At 45.0% G+C, this 19,694-nt stretch overlaps 1 protein-coding gene across 1 annotated transcript in view; it reads right to left on the minus strand.

Annotated features, from left to right (window-relative positions):
• The window catches only part of RAB8A (RAB8A, member RAS oncogene family), a 95,310-nt gene extending 76,102 nt beyond the window's left edge, over positions 1–19,208 (minus strand). Inside the window, exon 1 of the mRNA XM_056573299.1 lies at positions 18,914–19,208. Within this exon, the coding sequence (XP_056429274.1) occupies positions 18,914–19,037 (124 nt within the window). The 5' untranslated portion in view covers positions 19,038–19,208. The remainder of the gene's footprint in view (positions 1–18,913) is intronic.
• Positions 19,209–19,694: the final 486 nt, after the last annotated feature.

A 19,694-nucleotide genomic window follows, 5' to 3' on the forward strand; every position in this document is an offset into this window, starting at 1 on the left:
CGCCTACAGTATATACTGATCATTTTCTTAACTGAGACACCGGAAACGTCCACACTGCCAATCATCGCCAGCCAGTGGTTAGCTGAGTGGGCATTTCCTGTGTGCTAAGACGGGACAAGGAAGTGGTTACTGCAGGGGACCAGTAAGGCAACTACATACATTTTAATGGGATGTCTTCACGTACTGTATATCCTGTGGCATATTAAAAAACACATTACTGTTATTTGTATAAACTTTTGACATATTGCCCAGACATGTCACGTTTTTATTGCACCGGTTCCCAGTCCCGAGACCCACTGGGTTTATGAGTTATTACTGTGTGAAGGGCACGGTAAATAGTATCTCCAAAGCAGCACATCAGTCATGTCAGGTAGACAGCTAGGTGGGCTCCTTCAGGTTGCTCATCCTCATCTAATATTAAACGACATTAAAGGGGTACTCCGCTGCTCAGTGTTTGGAACAAACTGTGAGCTCGTAATATCATAGCCCCATCCCCTAATGACGTCACGCCCCGCCCCCTCAATGCAAGTCTATGGGAGGGGGCGGGACAACAGTCACCCCTCCCATAGACTTACATTGAGGGGGCGGAGCATAACATCATGAGGGGGCAGGGCTATGACATCATGAGCTCCCGGCACCAGATCCAGCGTTCAGAACAGTGTTCCAAATGCTGAGGAGCGGAGTACCCCTTTAACCCCTTAAGGACGTACCGGTACGTCCTTGGTCCTGCTCTCCCGATATAACGCGGGGTTACACAGTAACCCCGCGTCATATCACGGCGGGCCCGGCGTCATAGTGAAGCCATGACCTGCCTCTAATAGCGCGCAGCACCAATCGTGGCGCCGCGTGCTATTAACCCTTTAGCCGCACGCTCAGAGCTGAGCCGCGCGGCTAAAAGCGAAACCGAAAGTGGCCGGCTAGCTCAGTCGGGCTGTCCGGGATAGCCGCGGCTAATCGCGGCATCCCAAACAGCTGACAGGACAGCGGGAGGGCCCCTACCAGGCATGAGATCCAGGCATGAGCAGTCATGCGGCAGAATCGTTGATCACTGGTTTCTTATGAGAAACCAGTGATCAATGATGGAGATCAGTGTGTGCAGTGTTATAGGTCCCTATGGGAGCTATAACACTGCAAAAAAAAAGTGAAAAAAAAGTGAATAAAGATCATTTAACCCCTCCCCTATTAAAAGTTTGAATCACCCCCCTTTTCCAATAAAAAAAAAAACCACAGTGTAAATAAAAATAAACATATATGGTATCACCGCATGCGGAAATGTCCGAATTATAAAAATATATCATTAATTAAACCGCACGGTCAATGGCGTGCGCGCAAAAAAATTCCAAAGTCCAAAATAGTGCATTTTTGGTCACTTTTTATATCGATCAATAAGTCCTATCAATGCAAAATTGGTACCGTTAAAACCTTCAGATCACGGCGCAAAAAATGAGTCCTCATACCGCCCCATACACGGAAAAATAAAAAAGTTATAGGGGTCAGAAGATGACAATTTTAAACGTATTAATTTTCCTGCATGTAGTTATGATTTTTTCCAGAAGTCCGACAAAATCAAACCTACCGTATATACTCGAGTATAAGCAGAGTTTTTCAGCACTGAAAACACCCCCCTCGGCTTATACGCGAGTGAACTCTCCACCCGCAGTGGTCTTCAACCTGCGGACCTCCAGCGGTTTCAAAACTACAACTCCCAGCAAGCCCGGGCAGCCATCGGCTGTCCGGGCTTGCTGGGAGTTGTAGTCTTGAAACCTCCGGAGGTCCGCAGGTTGAAGACCACTGCGGCCTTCGACATCATCCAGCCCCCTCTCACCCCCGCTCGGCGCTGGTCCGGTCCTGCAGGACTGTCCGGAGAGGAGGTCGTCCGGTGGGATAGTGGTTCCGGGCTGCTATCTTCACCGGGGAGGCCTCTTCTAAGCGCTTCGGGCCCGGCCCCAGAATAGTCACGTTGCCTTGACAACAACGCAGAGGTACGTTCATTGCCAACGTACTTCTGCGTCATTGTCAAGGCAACGCCTCTATTCCGGGCCCGCAGCGCGGAGAAGAGGCGCCCCCAGTGAAGATAGCAGCCCGGAACCACTATCCCACCGGACCACCTCCTCTACGGACAGTCCTGCAGCACCGGACCAGCGCCGAGCGGAGGTGAGTACTGTACAGAACTAAAGGGGGTGAGAGGGGGCTGGATGATGTCGAAGGCCGCAGTGGTCTTCAACCTGCGGACCTCCGGAGGTTTCAAAACTACAACTCCCAGCAAGCCCGGACAGCCGATGGCTGCCCGGGCTTGCTGGGAGTTGTAGTTTGGAAACCTCTGGAGGTCCGCAGGTTGAAGACCACTGAGGGAGGATGATGACAAGAGGATGATGAAGGGGGGGTGTAGGATGATGAAGGGGGGTGGGGATGATGACAAGGGGATGATGAAGGGGGGTGTGTGGGATGATGACAAGGGGATGATGAAGGGGGGTGTGTGGGATGACGACAAGGGGATGATGAAGGGGTGTGTGGGATGACGACAAGGGGATGATGAAGGGGGGGGATGTGTGGGATGACGACAAGGGGATGATGAAGGGGGGGGATGTGTGGGATGACGACAAGGGGATGATGAAGGGGGGGGATGTGTGGGATGACGACAAGGGGATGATGAAGGGGGGGATGTGTGGGATGATTACAAGGGGATGATGAAGGGGGGGGATGTGTGGGATGATGACAAGGGGATGATGAAGGGGGGGATGTGTGGGATGATGACAAGGGGATGATGAAGGGGGGTGGATGTGTGGGATGATGACAAGGGGATGATGAAGGGGGGGTGTGGGATGATGACAAGGGGATGATGAAGGGGGGGGTGTGGGATGATGACAAGGGGATGATGAAGGGGGGTGGATGTGTGGGATGATGACAAGGGGATGATGAAGGGGGGTGGATGTGTGGGATGATGACAAGGGGGATGATGAAGGGGTGTGTGGGATGATGACAAGGGGATGATGAAGGGGGGTGGATGTGTGGGATGATGACAAGGGGATGATGAAGGGGGGTGGATGTGTGGGATGATGACAAGGGGATGATGAAGGGGGGGGTGTGGGATGATGACAAGGGGATGATGAAGGGGTGTGTGGGATGATGACAAGGGGATGATGAAGGGGGGGGATGTGTGGGATGACGACAAGGGGATGATGAAGGGGGTGGGATGATGACAAGGGGATGATGACAAGGGGGATGTGTGGGATGATGACAAGGGGATGATGAAGGGGGGGGATGTGTGGGATGATGACAAGGGGATGATGAAGGGGGGATGTGTGGGATGATGACAAGGGGATGATGAAGGGGGGTGGATGTGTGGGATGATGACAAGGGGATGATGAAGGGGGGGTGTGGGATGATGACAAGGGGATGATGAAGGGGGGTGGATGTGTGGGATGATGACAAGGGGATGATGAAGGGGGGTGTGTGGGATGATGACAAGGGGATGATGAAGGGGGGGTGTGGGATGATGACAAGGGGATGATGAAGGGGGTGGATGTGTGGGATGATGACAAGGGGATGATGAAGGGGGGGGGGGGATGTGTGGGATGATGACAAGGGGATGATGAAGGGGGGGGGGGATGTGTGGGATGATGACAAGGGGATGATGACAGGTGATGATGAGGGTCTGGATGATGACAGGCGGTGATGATGAGGATGTTAATGACGGGTCTGGATGATGACAGGGGGGGAGGATTTATTTCCCACCCTAGGCTTATACTCGAGTCAATAACTTTTCCTGGGATTTTGGGTTGAAATTAGGGGTCTCGGCTTATACTCGAGTATATACGGTATATAAGTAGGTATCATTTTAATCGTATGGACCTACAGAATAAAGATAAGGTGTAATTTTTACCAAAAATGTACTATGTAGAAACGGAAGCCCCCAAAAGTTACAAAACGGCATTTTTTTTTCAATTTTGTCGCACAATGATTTTTTTTCCGTTTCACCGTAGATTTTTGGGCAAAAATGACTGACGTCATTACAAAGTAGAATTGGTGGTGCAAAAAATAAGCCATCATATGGATTTTTAGGTACAAAATTGAAAGAGTTATGATTTTTTAAAGGCAAGGAGCAAAAAACGAAAATGCAAAAACCCCCGGTCCTTAAGGGGTTAAGCAGCTAAAGTAAGCCCTTACATGAGCAATCTCAACCAGTCAGCAGCACCGGAAGCACCCTTATTAGGCTGGGTTCACACCACGCTTTTCAAATACGGTAACCGTATACGATTTTCCGCAAAAAAACGTATACGACCGTATCCGAAACCGTATGCATAGAGAATGCATTGTAAACCGTATTCCAAATGTTGTGTACAGTTGCATCCGTTTTGCCTCGGATATGGTTTTGCCGATTTTTCAACCGTAGGCAAAAACGCTGTCGACCACGTTTTTGCCTCCGGTTGGAAAACCGTATGCGAACCGTATGTGGTTCTTTTAACATTGTTGTCTATGAGAACCGTACACAGAATTTCAGAATACGGTTGCACGCGGTTTTTGTAATCCGTTTTTGGAGTTGACACATGTGCAGATTGGAATTTCAATAGAACAATAGTAACTTTATTACATTGCTGGAAAACTAATTCCAACAAAATAGCAAAACCGTTGGCAAAAACTGATGCAAACGGATAGAACCGTACGGGGAAAAACCGTATACGTTTTAATTTGGAGTAATACGGTTGCATACGGTTTTTGCCATACGTTTTTTAGCGGAAAACCGTATACGGTAACCATATTTGAAAAACGTGGTGTGAACCCAGCCTTACTCCTGTCCAACTGTAGAGTGGGAAGTGTGAAGACAATTCTGCTTAATCAGAGCTCAGACTTTCTTCTTTGTTCTGCTTACTCTTTCAACTGGCGGTCAGCAGGTATGATGGCTCTCTACAGATGTCAGTATTACTTATGTAAGCCTTGACCTGATTATTTCTGATTACTCAATATGACAGCTGTCAGTCCTGGAATGCCAGTGTGAACTAACTGACAGTGAAACACTGGGCAGGGGTGTGGAAATAAAAAAAATAAAACAAAACTACTTGTCCAAGGGACCAAAACGAAGCACAAGCTACTTGTCCCTCATGACTATCCACTTGTCTGGGCCAATTTTCAATTTTGCACTCCCATTTTTCCTCCTCGCCAAATAATATTCACTCTTATTTTTCCATCTACAAACCCATGAGGGCTTGTTTTTTGTGAGACCCAATGTACTTTATAATGACACCTTTTATTTTTCCATAACATATGCTCCTAAACAAAAATAATAATAAGATAGAAAGGTATTTTGCAAGTTTAGGGGTTTTCTTTTTTACGACATGTACCTTATGGTCAAACTAACAAGTTATTTTGATACTTTAGGTCACCCTGATTACAGCAACACCAATTTGTATAGTTTCCATCACATTTTACTAATTTTAAATGCCATCGTCTTACCCCTGTAACTTTTATTTTTCCATATACCAGGCTGTATGAGGGCTCATTTTTTGAGCCATAATCTGTTTGTATTGGCACCATTTTGCTATTAATCTGTTAACCTGTTGGGGACGAAGGGCGTATGCATACGCCCTTGCGTCCTGGTACTTAAGGACGAAGGGCATATGCATACGCCCGTGGGAATTTCGGTCCCCGCCACGCGAGGACCGGGCCGGGGTGACTGCTGATATCTATCAGCAGGCACCCCATGCAAATGCCCCATGTCGGCGATCGGTGCAATTCGCAAGTGAATTCACACTTGCAATTTGCGCCGATTCCGGGTCATTACGGGTCTATGGTGACCCGGTGACCTGGAATAGAAGGAGGATCGCGGTTGTCTAAGACAACTACGATCCCCCTACAACGATAGGAGTGAGGTGGCAGGGGTGCCACCCCTCCTATCTCTGCTATTGGTGGTCTAGACGCGACCACCAATAGCAGATCAGGGGCGGAGGGGTTTACTTTCGTTTTCCCCGACCTGCCCACCCACAATAGGCGGGGCAGGATGGGGAAAACGACGGGGATCGAACGCCGAATGTCCACTTACCCCCTCCGGAGGCTGCGGGCGACGACGGAGATCGGCGCGGGCGGCAGAAGAGGACGGCTCCCTGGATCCTACGGAAGCCGGTAAGTTGCCTAGCAGACACCCCCCAAATACTAAGATCAGCTGCCAGGTATGGATTGGGCTCAAGTCAGGAGCCTGCTCCATCCACCCCGAGAGCCGCAGAACTTGGGGTCTTTCAGGTCCGGCCCTGCTTACTCAAAGCAGGGCTAAAGGTCTGGAAAATTCACCTGCCCGGCTCCCAGAACAGTACTGAATGTCTTTGGTATCGGGCGAAAGGATTTCCACATCCCTGCACTGGGGCAAGTAAAGTAATGTGTTTATACCAGTTTTTTGTTTCTTTTCTTTACTGTGAAAAAAATAAATTATAAATGTATCAGAAACCTCTGGTGTACCCCAGATGCCTGGAAACATGGGAGAGAATTACTCTCAATGGGGGAGATTTATCATTAGGCATCTATTGTAGACACAGATCTACCCCTTTACACTGCTGTCTAATTTACACTCTTGCTAAAAATTTACTAAAGTTGTGCACGTCCTTTGATAAATTTTGTGCAAAGACAGAAAGCCGCCCCCCCCCCCCCCCCGCTCTACCGTACACTCCTTCTCTACCTCCCGCTGCTCACATAGCTAGAAGTGATGAAGTGGGTCTTCTATTGTTGCAATTAGAGAACTTTATGATTCCGGACTTGGTGGTAATAGTAAATTTTGTAACAATTGCTAAAAATAAAATAGCAGCAAAATGGAGACAACAGGGACTCCTAAATATGTGCAATTTAATTAATAAAATGCACCAGACTTGTAGAATAGAATAGAATATAGCAAGATCCAAAAATACTGCACATTTTTTTTTACCTTTGGTCCAAGTGGTTAACATACAAGCCCTTGACAGATGAGCTTCAATTTAACGAGCGATAGATTTGTGGTGGTCTTTCAAGCCTTTTCGTTACTTTTTTTTTTCCCCCTCTATTTTTCTTACATTTTTGTAAGATTATAAATGAAGTTGAAATAGTGAAATTGCTACTTTTTCTGGGATATATTACCCTTATTTTCTGTTTCCTCTCTATGATTTGTGATGTTTAATTGTAAATAGTATGTATGTTTGTTGTCAATAAGAAAAAAATAAAATAAAAAAAAAGTGCTGAAGCAGCAGTGTGCGCTGAACAAAACTCTGCACAATAGTAAAATTATAAATCTTTATTAAGTACCGTATACAGAATGTCTGGGTTTAAAAAATATGTAATTTTGGCTGAACAATCTGATCATGTACATGTAGCAGAAATCAGTGTGCGGCATGTGTATGGAGCAGAGCTGAATCTGTGATTAAGTAAGCATGACCACACACACACTCAACTCTGCTACATACACACAATCACACATATACATAAACCTAACAGCTGTACTTCCTTCTCCCTCCCTGCACATTACACTGGTATATTCTTAGCTGTACGGTCACCATGGTTACACTACACAGATGCAATCTCCTGCACTCATCAAGAACAGCAGGAGTTTGAATTTTACAGAATTGTGCCAGGAAGTATTTCTGGATATTTAGCCTGGTGTATTGGGTTATAGTGCTGGTGAACGGCTTCCTTTGAAAATATCACAAGCGGTTCATAAACATTACATTGTTTTTAAGAGGTACATGGAAAAGGTTTTAAATACCCAGAGATAATCTGACTGGTGGCAGTAGCAGTTAATGCTTTCTGACACTTTGGTACGTGTGCTCCTTGATGTTCTATATTTGCTTAAAAAATTTTGGCAATGCGCAAAGTTTGACAGTGTAAACAAGCCTCGCGCAGGTAATAAATTAGTGTCCACTCCACAATGCACGAACATAGACAACATCTGAAAATGTTCCACCAAAAGAGACACACAATGAGTGACAATGCGCAAAATTAGCCAAAACATAAACATCAAAAAAGGGTAAAATCATTGATAAATGTCCCCCAGAATCTTCATAGGAATAAATCATAATGTTCGCTGCTGTGTATTGCTCAGTGGTGAGCTGGGCAGTGCTTGAATATTAAATCATCAACTATTTAAGAACAGTGATCTAACACAGACAGGCGGTGTCCATCTTTCAAAAAAAAAAAAAAAAAAAAAAAAAAGCATTAAAATGAACGGTTATACTGTACTGTGTCGATTCCCCATTCCACCTCCAGTGTTACAGGAGCAGCGGACAGTGGCCTCAACTTGACATTGCTGCAGAACAGGGACTGTAATAACCGACACAGGGGAGAGAAGAGGACAGTAATGACTGTGACACAGAGGAATATGAGAGAACTAATGACGGATCATATGTTGTTATGTCATGTGACATTCAACATCTTGGCTCCTAACTTTTTTTTTGCTAGCTCCTAAATTCATCAAGCCCCGTATTAAAGGGGTAGTCCAGTGGTGAAAAACTTATCCCCTATCCTAAGGATAGGGGATAAGTTTGAGATCGCGGGGGGTCCGACCGCTGGGGCCCCCTGCGATCTCTCTGTACGGGGCCCCGGCTCTCCGCCGAGATAGCGGGTGTCGACCCCCGCACGAGGCGGCGGCCGACACGCCCCCTCAATACATCTCTATGGCAGAGCCGGAGATTGCCGAAGGCAGCGCTTCGGCTCTGCCATAGAGTTGTATTGAGGGGGCGTGTCGGCCGCCGCCTCGTGCGGAGGTCGACACGCCCCCTTCCCGCGGGCTGTCGGGGCTCCGTACAGGAGATCGCGGGGGCCCCCAGCGGTCGGACCCCCCGCGATCTGCAACTTATCCCCTATCCTTAAGATAGGGGATAAGTTGCTCACCACTGAATCACCACTGGACTACTCCTTTAAGCTGGGTTCACACTACTTACCGTAATTCCAGTGCAGCAGAATCCCATTATGGTAAATGGGATTGTGTTGCACAGTCTACACTACAGAATTGTGGTGTACAGTGACTGCGTTTCCGCCACCAAAAGAATCTCATTTTTTCCGCAGAATCTAACTGGAATACTATGGTGGTGGCAATGTCCACATGGTCCTAGTGCAGGCCATGCTTGGAATCTCTGGCCAAAATTTTTTCCATAGTGTGAACCTACACTTACTTACCTGCCACTTCGTTCCCATGCTGATCTCCAGTTTTGTCTCTGATGTTACTTGAGCAGAGGACATCACGTGACCACTGCGGTAATCAGTACACCTAGCATCACCGTTCAGTGACAGGAGGCAAGCTGTCAGGAGTACGGAGCATTACCGCCAAGGCCACTTATAGGCTAAGATGGACATTTGATGCCGGCTGCTAAAGTAACATCAGTGCACCGGCCAAAGGCAGAACGGAGGCCTTAAATAAAAATTAAAGCTTGACAACTAGAGTTGAGCGAACCTACAGTAATTTGGCCCATCTCGAGCCTGGCGGCTCAGCCTTTGATTACTTTAGTCTGCAAAAAATTAGTTCAGCTTTCCAAGGGCTCCAGTTGCCTGGAAAAGTCCGGCATGACAGTCTTAGGTCTCCTAGGACTGTATCCATCTTTTCCAGGCAACCAGAGCCCTTGGAAAGCTGAACTAATTTATGCAGACTAAAGTAATCAAAGGCTGAGCCGCCAGGCTCGAGATGGGCCAAATTACTGTAGGTTCGCTCAACTCTATTGACAACCCATATATAGGAAACCCCTAGGAGACATGGCAAAATTCTCAGCAGTCACGGTGGCACCTGGGATTTGTCGAGCCTTATACTGTCCGCTCCAATGAAGTCTAATACTTGATTCACTAATTTCCTCTGACAATTAAAGGAGGCCATTGTAGAGTACCAAGCTCTTGTCATTTGGCTTAGGCCAATTTTACATAAGCCTATTCTGTATCCATATCACATCCATATTTTATAGACCACAATATGAAGCTAATGATCTATTATGGGGCTATTCATGTGGGTGTATAAAATACATGTGCACTTTAAAAACACTCATTTTGCTGATTGAACATGCCCACTGAATTCTATGGGAAGAGTGTTAAAGGGGTATTCTGACATCATGTATTAAAGGGGTATTCCAGGCAAAACCTTTTTTTATATATATCATCTGGCTCCGGAAAGTTAAACAGATTTGTAAATTACTTCTATTAAAAAATCTTAATCCTTCCAATAGTTATTAGCTTCTGAAGTTTTCTGTCTAACTGCTCAATGATGATGTCACGTCCCGGGAGCTGTGCATGATGGGAGAATATCCGCACAGGAGCTGGACAGCTCCCGGGACGTGAGTCATCAGAGAGCAGTTAGACAGAAAACAACAACTCAACTTCAGAAGCTAATAACTATTGGCAGGATTAAGAATTTTTAATAGAAGTAATTTACAAATCTGTAACTTTCCGGAGCCAGTTGATATATAAAAAAAAAAAAAAGTTTTGGCCTGGAATACCCCTTTAAATAAAAAAAAGTAAGAGGGAAGCTGGAGACAATACCACATTGAAAATGAAAGCACTACACAACATTCTGTCAGGGCTGAATAACACAATAGCACACTGAAACCAGTGTGCTCATGTACTAGAATTGTAATATTAACCCCTTAATGACCACGGACGTAAATGTACGTCCTGGTTTGGCGGTACTTCACGCACCAGGACGCACATTTATGTCCTGTGTATGACCGAGAGCATCGGAGCGGTGCTCGCGTTATACACGGCAGGTTCCGGCTGCTATCTGCAGCCGGGGACCTACCGGTAGTGGCCGACATCCGCGATTGCGCGGATGTCCGTTATTAACCCCTCAGATGCCGTGATCAGTACAGATCACAGCATCTGCAGCAATGCGCATGTTAAAATAGATGATCAGATCGCCCACAGCGCTGCCGCGGCGATCCGATCATCTGTAATGGCGGACGGAGGCCCCCTCATCTGCCTCCGTCCGTCTCACGGAGTCTTCTGCTCTAGTCTGAGATTTAGCAGACTAGAGCAGGAGATAGCCGATAATACTGATCAGTGCTATGTCCTACACATAGCACTGAACAGTATAAGCAATCAAATGATTGCTATAAATAGTCCCCTATGGGGACATAAAAAGTGTAAATGTAAAAATAAAAAGTAATAAAAAAGGGAAAAATCCCCTCCCCAATAAAAATTGTCAGTTTTTCCCATGTTACCCCAAAAAAGCGTAAAAATATATATTTTTATAAACATATTTGGTATCGCCGCGTTCGTAAATGTCCGAACTATCAAAATATAATGTAAATGATCCTGTACAGTGAACGGCGCAAACAAAAAATAAAAAGTCCAAAAATCCTGCTTTTTTGTCACATTTTATTCCCCAAAAAATGTAATAAAAATTTTATGTGTTATGCGCAAATGTAGTATCAATAAAAAGTACAGATGACAGCGCAAAAAATGAGCCCTCATACCGCCCTATATACAGAAAAATGAAAAAGTTATAGGTGGTCAAAATAGGGCGATTTTAGATTATTGATTTTGTACAAAAAGTTTAAGATTTTTTTTTAAGCGGTACAAAAATATGAAAGTATCTAGCCATGGGTATCATTTTAATCGTATTGACCCACAGAATGAAGAACACGTCATTTTTTACAGTAAAGTGTGAAAATGAAACCCACCAAAATGTGCAAAATTGTGGTTTTCATCTAAATTTCCTCCCTAAAACAATATTTTTTGGGGTTCGCTGTACCTTTATGGTAAAATGAGAGGTTTCATTACAAACTACACTTGGTCGCGCAAAAAACAAGCCATTATATGGGTCTGTAGATGAAATATAAAGGAGTTATGGATTTTAGAAGGCGAGGAGGAAAAATGAAAACGCTAAAATAAAATTGGCCTGGTCCTTAACCCCTTAAGGACCAGAGCATTTTTTGCAATTCTGACCACTGTCACTTTAAACATTAATAACTCTGGAATGCTTTTAGTTATCATTCTGATTCAGAGATTGTTTTTTCGTGACATATTCTACTTTAACATAGTGGTAAAATTTTTGTGGTAACTTGAAATTTGATGAAAAAAAATTAAAATTTTGCATTTTTCTAACTTTGAAGCTCTCTGCTTGTAAGGAAAATGGATATTCAAAATAAAACATTTTTGGGTTCACATATACAATATGTCTACTTTATGTTTGCATCATAAAATTTATGAGTTTTTACTTTAGGAAGACACCAGAGGGCTTCAAAGTTCAGCAGCAATTTTCCAATTTTTCACAAAATTTTCAAACTCACTATTTTTCAGGGACCAGTTCAGGTTTGAAGTGGATTTGAAGGGTCTTCATATTAGAAATACCCCACAAAAGACCCCATTATAAAAACTACACCCCCCAAAGTATTCAAAATGACATTCAGTAAGTGTATTAACCCTTTAGGTGTTTCACAGGAATAGCAGCAAAGTGAAGGAGAAAATTCACAATCTTCATTTTTTACACTCGCATGTTCTTTTAGACCCAATTTTTGAATTTTTGCAAGTGGTAAAAGGAGAAAATATTTACTTGTATTTGTAGCCCAATTTCTCTCAAGTAAGCACATACCTCATATGTCTATGTAAAGTGTTCGGCGGGCGCAGTAGAGGGCTCAGAAGGGAAGGAGCGACAAATGGTTTTTGGAGGGCATGTCACATTTAGGAAGCCCCTATGGTGCCAGGACAGCAAAAAAAAAAATAAATAAATAAATAAAATAAAAAAATAAAAAACACCTGGCATACCATTTTGGAAACTAGACCCCTCGGGAAACGTAACAAGGGGTAAAGTGAACCTTAATACCCCACAGGTGATTCACGACTTTTGCATATGTAAAAAAAATGTTTCCCAAAAATGTTTTATTTTTAACCCCTTAAGGACACATGACGTACTGGAACGTCATGTGTCCACTCCCGATCTATAACGCGGGGCCACGGCGTGGCCCCGCGTCATAGCGGGTCGGGCCCGGCCTCTAACAACGGCCGGGACCCGTGGCTAATAGCGCGCGGCATTGATCGCTGTGCCGCGCGCTATTAACCCTTTAGACGCGGCGTTCAAAGTTGAACGCCGCGTCTAAAGTGAAACCGAAAGCATCCCGGCTAGCTCAGTGGGCTGTTCGGGATAGCCGCGGTGAAATCGCGGCATCCCGAACAGCTGACAGGACAGCGGGAGGGCCCCTACCTGCCTCCTCGCTGTCCGATCGCCGAATGACTGCTCAGTGCCTGAGATCCAGGCATGAGCAGTCATCCGGCAGAATCGTTGATCACTGGTTTCTTATGAGAAACCAGTGATCAACATAGAAGATCAGTGTGTGCAGTGTTATAGGTCCCTATGGGACCTATAACACTGCAAAAAAAAAGTGCAAAAAAAAAGTGAATAAAGATCATTTAACTCCTCCCCTATTAAAAGTTTGAATCACCCCCCTTTTCCAATAAAAAAAAAAAACACAGTGTAAATAAAAATAAAAATAAACATATGTGGTATCACCGCGTGCGGAAATGTCCGAATTATAAAAATATATCATTAATTAAACCGCTCGGTCAATGGCGTGCGCGCAAAAAAATTCCAAAGTCCAAAATAGTGCATTTTTGGTCACTTTTTATATCATTTAAAAATGAATAAAAAGTGATCAATAAGTCCTATCAATGCAAAAATGGTACCGTTAAAAACTTCAGATCACGGCGCAAAAAATGAGCCCTCATACCGCCCCATACACGGAAAAATAAAAAAGTTATAGGGGTCAGAAGATGACAATTTTAAACGTATAAATTTTCCTGCATGAAGTTATGATTTTTTCCAGAAGTCCGACAAAATCAAACCTATATAAGTAGGGTATCATTTTAATCGTATGGACCTACAGAATACATATCAGGTGTCATTTTTACCGAAAAATGTACTGCGTAGAAACGGAAGCCCCCAAAAGTTACAAAACAGCGTTTTTTTTTTTCAATTTTGTCGCACAATGATTTTTTTTCCCGCTTCACCATAGATTTTTGGGCAAAATGACTGACGTCATTACAAAGTAGAATTGGTGGCGCAAAAAATAAGCCATCATATGGATTTTTAGGTGTAAATTTGAAAGAGTTATGATTTTTTAAAGGCAAGGAGCAAAAAACGAAAATGCAAAAACGGAAAAACCTCCGGTCCTTAAGGGGTTAAAAAGGGTAATAGCAGAAAATATGCCCCAAAATTTTAAGGCCAATTTCTCCCGATTCAGAAAACACTCCATATGGGGGGGTGAAAAGTGCTCTGCTGGCGCACTACAGGTCTCAGAAGAGAAGGAGTCACATTTGGCTTTTTGGAAGCAAATTTTGCTCTGGGGGCATGCCGCATTTAGGAAGTCCCTATGGTGCCAGAACAGCAAAAAAAAAAAACAAACACATGGCATACCATTTTGGAAACTAGACCCCTCGGGGAACGTAAAAAATTTATATTTTTTTTTTACCTAAAATGCTTGGTTTCCCAAAAAATTTACATTTAAAAAAAGGGTAAAAGCAGAAAATACCCCCCAAAATTTGTAACACAATTTCTCCCGAGTACGGCAATACCCCATATGGGACCCTAAACTGTTGCCTTGAAATACGACAGGGCTCCAAAGTGAGAGCGCCATGCGGATTTGAGGCCTAAATTAGGGACTTGCATAGGGGTGGACATAGGGGTATTCTACGCCAGTGATTCCCAAACAGGGTGCCTCCAGCTGTTGTAAAACTCCCAGCATGCCTGGACAGTCAGTGGCTATCTGGCAATACTGGGAGGAGTAGTTTTGCATCAGCTGGAGGCTCCGTTTTGGAAACAGTGGCGTACCAGACGTTTTTCATTTTTATTGGGGAGGGGGGCTGTGTAGGGGTATGTGTATATGTAGTGTTTTTTACTTTTTATTTTATTTTGTGGTAGTGTAGTGTTTTTAGGGTACAGTCGCACGGGCGGGGGTTCACAGTAGTTTCTCGCTGGCAGTGTGAGCTGCGGCAGAAAATTTGCCGCAGCTCAAACTTGCAGCCGGATACTTACTGTAAGTGTATTAACCCTTTAGGTGTTTCACAGGAGTGTACCCTGTGCGTTCACATTGGGGGAGGGGGGGGGGGGGGGGGGGAACACCCAGCTGTTGCAAAACTACAACTCCCAGCATGTACGTTCTATCAGTGCATGCTGGGAGTTGTAGTTTTGCAACAGCTGGAGGCACACTGGTTGTGAAACACCGAGTTTGGTAACAAACTCAGTGTGCCTTCAGCTGTTGCAAAAGCTACAACCCCCAGCATGTACGGACAGCGGAAGGGCATGCTGGGACTTGCAGTTATGCAACAGCTGGAGACACACTGGTTTGCTACTTAACTCAGTGTTTCACAACCAGTGTGCCTTCAGCTGTTGCAAAACTACAACTCTCAGCAGTCACAGACAGCCAACAGGCATGCTGGGAGTTGTAGTTATGCAGCCAGCAGATGTACCACTACAACTCCCAGCATGCACTTTAGCTGTTTGTGCAAGCTGGGAGTTGTAGTTATACAACAGCTGAAGGTACACTTTTCCATAGAAAAAATGTGCCTCCAGCTGTTGCAAGACTATAAGTCCCAGCATGCCCATAAGGGAATGCTGGGAGTTGTGGTGGTCTGCCTCCTGCTGTTGCATAACTACAGCTCCCAGCATGCCCTTTTTGCATGCTGGGAGCTGTTGATAAGCAACAGCAGGAGGCTGTCACTCATCTCCAACTGCTGATCCACGCCGCCGCAGCAAGTCAGTCCCTCGCCGCCACTGCTCCTGGGGCCCCGATCCCAACAGGGATGCCAGAGTCCCCGGCTCCCGGGGTCCTCTTCACATACCCGCTCTCGTCCTCCGGAAGAGGGACGGAGCGGGTTGCGGGAGCGACACCTGCAGCAAGTGCCCTGATTGGTCGGCCGGTAAACCTCTGCTGGCTATGGCTGTTCGGGGCCTTCAGAGACGGCCCCGATCAGCCAGTAATTCCGGGTCACCGGAGACCCGATTGACCCGGAATCCGCCGCAGATCGCTGGGCTGAATTGTTCAGCGATCTGCGCCCATCGCCGACATGCCCCCTGGGCAGGTATCGGGCACCGGTTCACCTCCAGCTAGCGGCGGGGGGCCGGGAATGGACAGGACGTACTCATACGTCCTCTGTCCTTAAGGACTCAGAAACGGGGGCATATGAGTACGTCCATTGTCCTTGAAGGGTTAAGGTCAAAAAGGGCTTGGTCCTAAAAGGGGTTAAAATACAATTGTCTGAAACCAGAATACACTATTATACATAGATGCATTTTTATTTATCTTATCTGTATTTCAAAGTGTTATTCAATTTCCAAAACTGATGGTATTTCATCAGTAATATGGCCGTATTTTGGATCCGTATTATGATGCCATACAAGCCGTCTCCCAGCTTTCCAAGAAACAGATAAATATGATCACATTTCCACAGACCCCCAACAACAAGGATCTTTATTTACACAGCATTTATATGTCGGTAGATTTTGCTGGTTTTACATTAGTACAGTGTTTCACAACCAGGGTTTCTCCAAGTGTTGCAAAACTACAACTCCCAGCATTTCTGGAAAGCCTTTCGCTGTCTGGGCATGCTGGGAGTTGTAGCTTTGCAACACCTGGAGGCACCCTGGTTGGGAAACACTGAGTTAGGGTGCGTTCACACGGATGTCCGATTTATCCCTGTTTCGGTTCCGTTCTTTCAGGCTGTAAGCGGATTAAAAACAGTTTAAAAAAAAAAAAATACATTTGTGTCAATGGGATTTTTTTTTTTTTTTTTACAATCCCTTTACATGCGTTTGTACCCATCTGCACTCATTTCCGTTTTGTTTTTTTACAGCAGAAAAAAAGGCACATGCAGTATTTTTTCTTCCGTGAAAAAGACAGAAGGAAAAAACGGATACAGTAAATTTTACATTGAAGTCTACGGAAAACGGATGAGCCTTTAAAGAGTAGCTCCCACCATCTTTTTTTTTTTTCTCTGTCCCTGCCTATTGCCAATCTATCCCTAACCACCTCCCCCTGCCTTTAATGTTTTTTTTACTATATTAAAAATGCCTTTTTGTCTGCCTGGCAGTGTGCTCACTTACCAGGCAGACTTCCCCAGCAGGCACGACGCCACTGATGCCTGTTGGAGCCGACACTTCCGCCCTTAGTTCACCTATACAGGGTGCCTCCAGCTGTTTCACCACTGCAACTCCCAGCTTGCCCTGACATCTATTGGCTGTAAAAGCATGCTGGGAGTTGTAGTGGTGAAGCAACTGGAGGCACACGGTGTTAAAAACAATATCCTTCCATGGCCGCGGCGCAACCCCCTCCCCCCCACCGCCACTTGTCAGTGATTTTGCTGCGACAATCAACTCTATAATACACCCCCCCCTGAACCACGCGACAATCAACTATCAACTCTTTAATACATGCCCCCCCGAACCACGCGACAATCAATTATCAACTCGGCATCGGTCCGAATTCAGGCGTGACATCACACCAGGCTGCAGAAGGCCACTAGGAGGGAGACCCCTAGTGGCTGGTTTTCAAATGTAAAATACAGTAGGTTAATCAATAAAAAAAATGATTAAAGTATATTAGATATGTTGCAGTACATAAGTACTACAACATATCCAAAAAAAAAAAAAGTTGGTGACAATCCCCATTTAATGTCATCCGTTTGCATCCGTTTTTTTCAATCTGTTTTTTTGATCTGCTTTTACTTCTGAGCATGCCCAGAACAAAAAAAATTTAAAAAATAAACAATAACGGATTCAAACGGATAACAGATTTTTGAGAGGAGAAGAACGGGACAGGTCTAGACAGCCGTGTGAACTAAGCCTGATGGTCATCAGTTATCATCAGTTATTACATCCAGTTTTTTTCATCCGTTATTGTAAAATAACACCATGATCCCTATCGTGTGAAAGGGTTAGTAGGTGCAGATTGATGTGCAGTAAACTCATCAGGTCCTGTTCCTAGGACTACCCATAATAACACTCAGTAGTGGGATAAAAGGGACATCCTGACCCTGCAGCAAAGGTTATAGCAGGAAATAAAGTGTACATGTGGAATAGTGACTAAGGCCGCATTCACATCTCGTTTTTGCAATACGGTTCCCATATTCGGTTTCAGTGAGAAAAAACGTATGGAACCGTAAGTATAGACATTTCATAGAAAGCCGTATGCCAACCGTAGCATCCGGTTGTGTACGTTTCAAGTCATTTACGGTTTTATCCGTTTTTTTCTCCGTCTCCAAAACTGTAGTCTACAACGGTTTTATGTCCGGATGAAAAATCGGATACAACCCGTATACATTTTTTTTTTTAAAGGTGGTCTGTGGGAACCGTATGCGCATACGGTTCCATCCAGTTTGCACATGCACAGTGCACGCCCAAAGTTCTTCCCACAAATAGAACAAGAAGAACTTTATTTAATTAAGCACAAACATAAAACTGCATCCGTTTTTCCCCAAAAATAACTTATTAAACCGTATGCAACCGGACATCCATTTTCAAACCTTATACGTTTTAAAACCATAGAGATGTCTATACGGTTCGGTCCGGTTTTGAGACATACGTTTTGTTTTGTTTTTTCTCAAAAAAAACTGATACGGGAACCATATTGCAAAAACGAGATGTGAACGCAGCCTAAGGCAGGGGTGACAAGCATTTAGGGATCCGGGTATGTCCACATCACTGTTTCCCAACCAGGGTGCCTTCGGCTATTGCAAAACTACAACTCCCAGCATGCCCGGACAGCCTTTGGGCATGCTGGTTGGAAAACGTATATGTATACATACACATTCCACAGGCTGGAAGTAAGGTTAGCCCATCTCCATCACATATCCATCCATCCCCCATCAGGACACCACAGGTGACGACGACATGTATTGTTTTACCACACACCCTGTCACTTCGCCCCTGCACTCTGCCCCTGTCATTCCCCTCACACTTCCACTAGTTGCTCCCCAGACTTGAGGCGCCTCTCACCTATAGTAGATATAAACGTAGAGTTGAAGGCATCCTCTGAGAACCTGAACAGCACGCACGTCTTCCCGACTCCCGAGTCGCCGATCAGAAGCAGTTTAAACAAATAGTCGTAAGTCTTCGCCATATTAAAAACTACTATACAGGAAATACCAGCGCCTGCACACTATTGGTCGGCGTCGTTGTCAATCAAGCGCCAAGCGAGTTACGATTGGCTACTGCTCCAATGACGTCACGTGAAATCTTCCCATCTCCGGGGACTCAAGCGGCCGAACCCAGCGTAAAGTTTATCTAGCTAAGCGGACGAGTCAAACTGAGAGCTGGGAGCTGATTGGCTACAGACACGCCTGAGCTGGCGCACGCCATTGGCTGCCGTCAGGCTTGTGGCAGAAACGCTGTGGTGTCACTGGGTTATCGGTAAAAGGCGCGGTGCTAGGGTGGTGACCGCTACACCTTACCTGGCGTTATACCTTGTGTGGCGTGATGCCGGCTGCCCTACACTTCGCTCTATACAGGGCTTCTTGTTTGGAAATAACCTGGATTAACCCCTGAAGGATGGTTTTTACCTCAACCCCGACATAATAGCGTTTTTCTGTTTGTTGCATTTTCGAGTTTTTCCTCCTTACCTTTTAAAAATCATAACCCTTTCAATTTTGCGCCTACAGAGGTAAATGATGGCTCTTTTTGTGCCACCAATTCTACTTTGTAATGACATCAGTCATCTTACCCAACAATCTATGGCAAAATAAAAAAAAATATGTATTTAGGACAAAATTGAAAAGAA

Source organism: Hyla sarda, chromosome 1, assembly GCF_029499605.1.
Source record: "Hyla sarda isolate aHylSar1 chromosome 1, aHylSar1.hap1, whole genome shotgun sequence".
NCBI lineage: Eukaryota > Metazoa > Chordata > Amphibia > Anura > Hylidae > Hyla > Hyla sarda.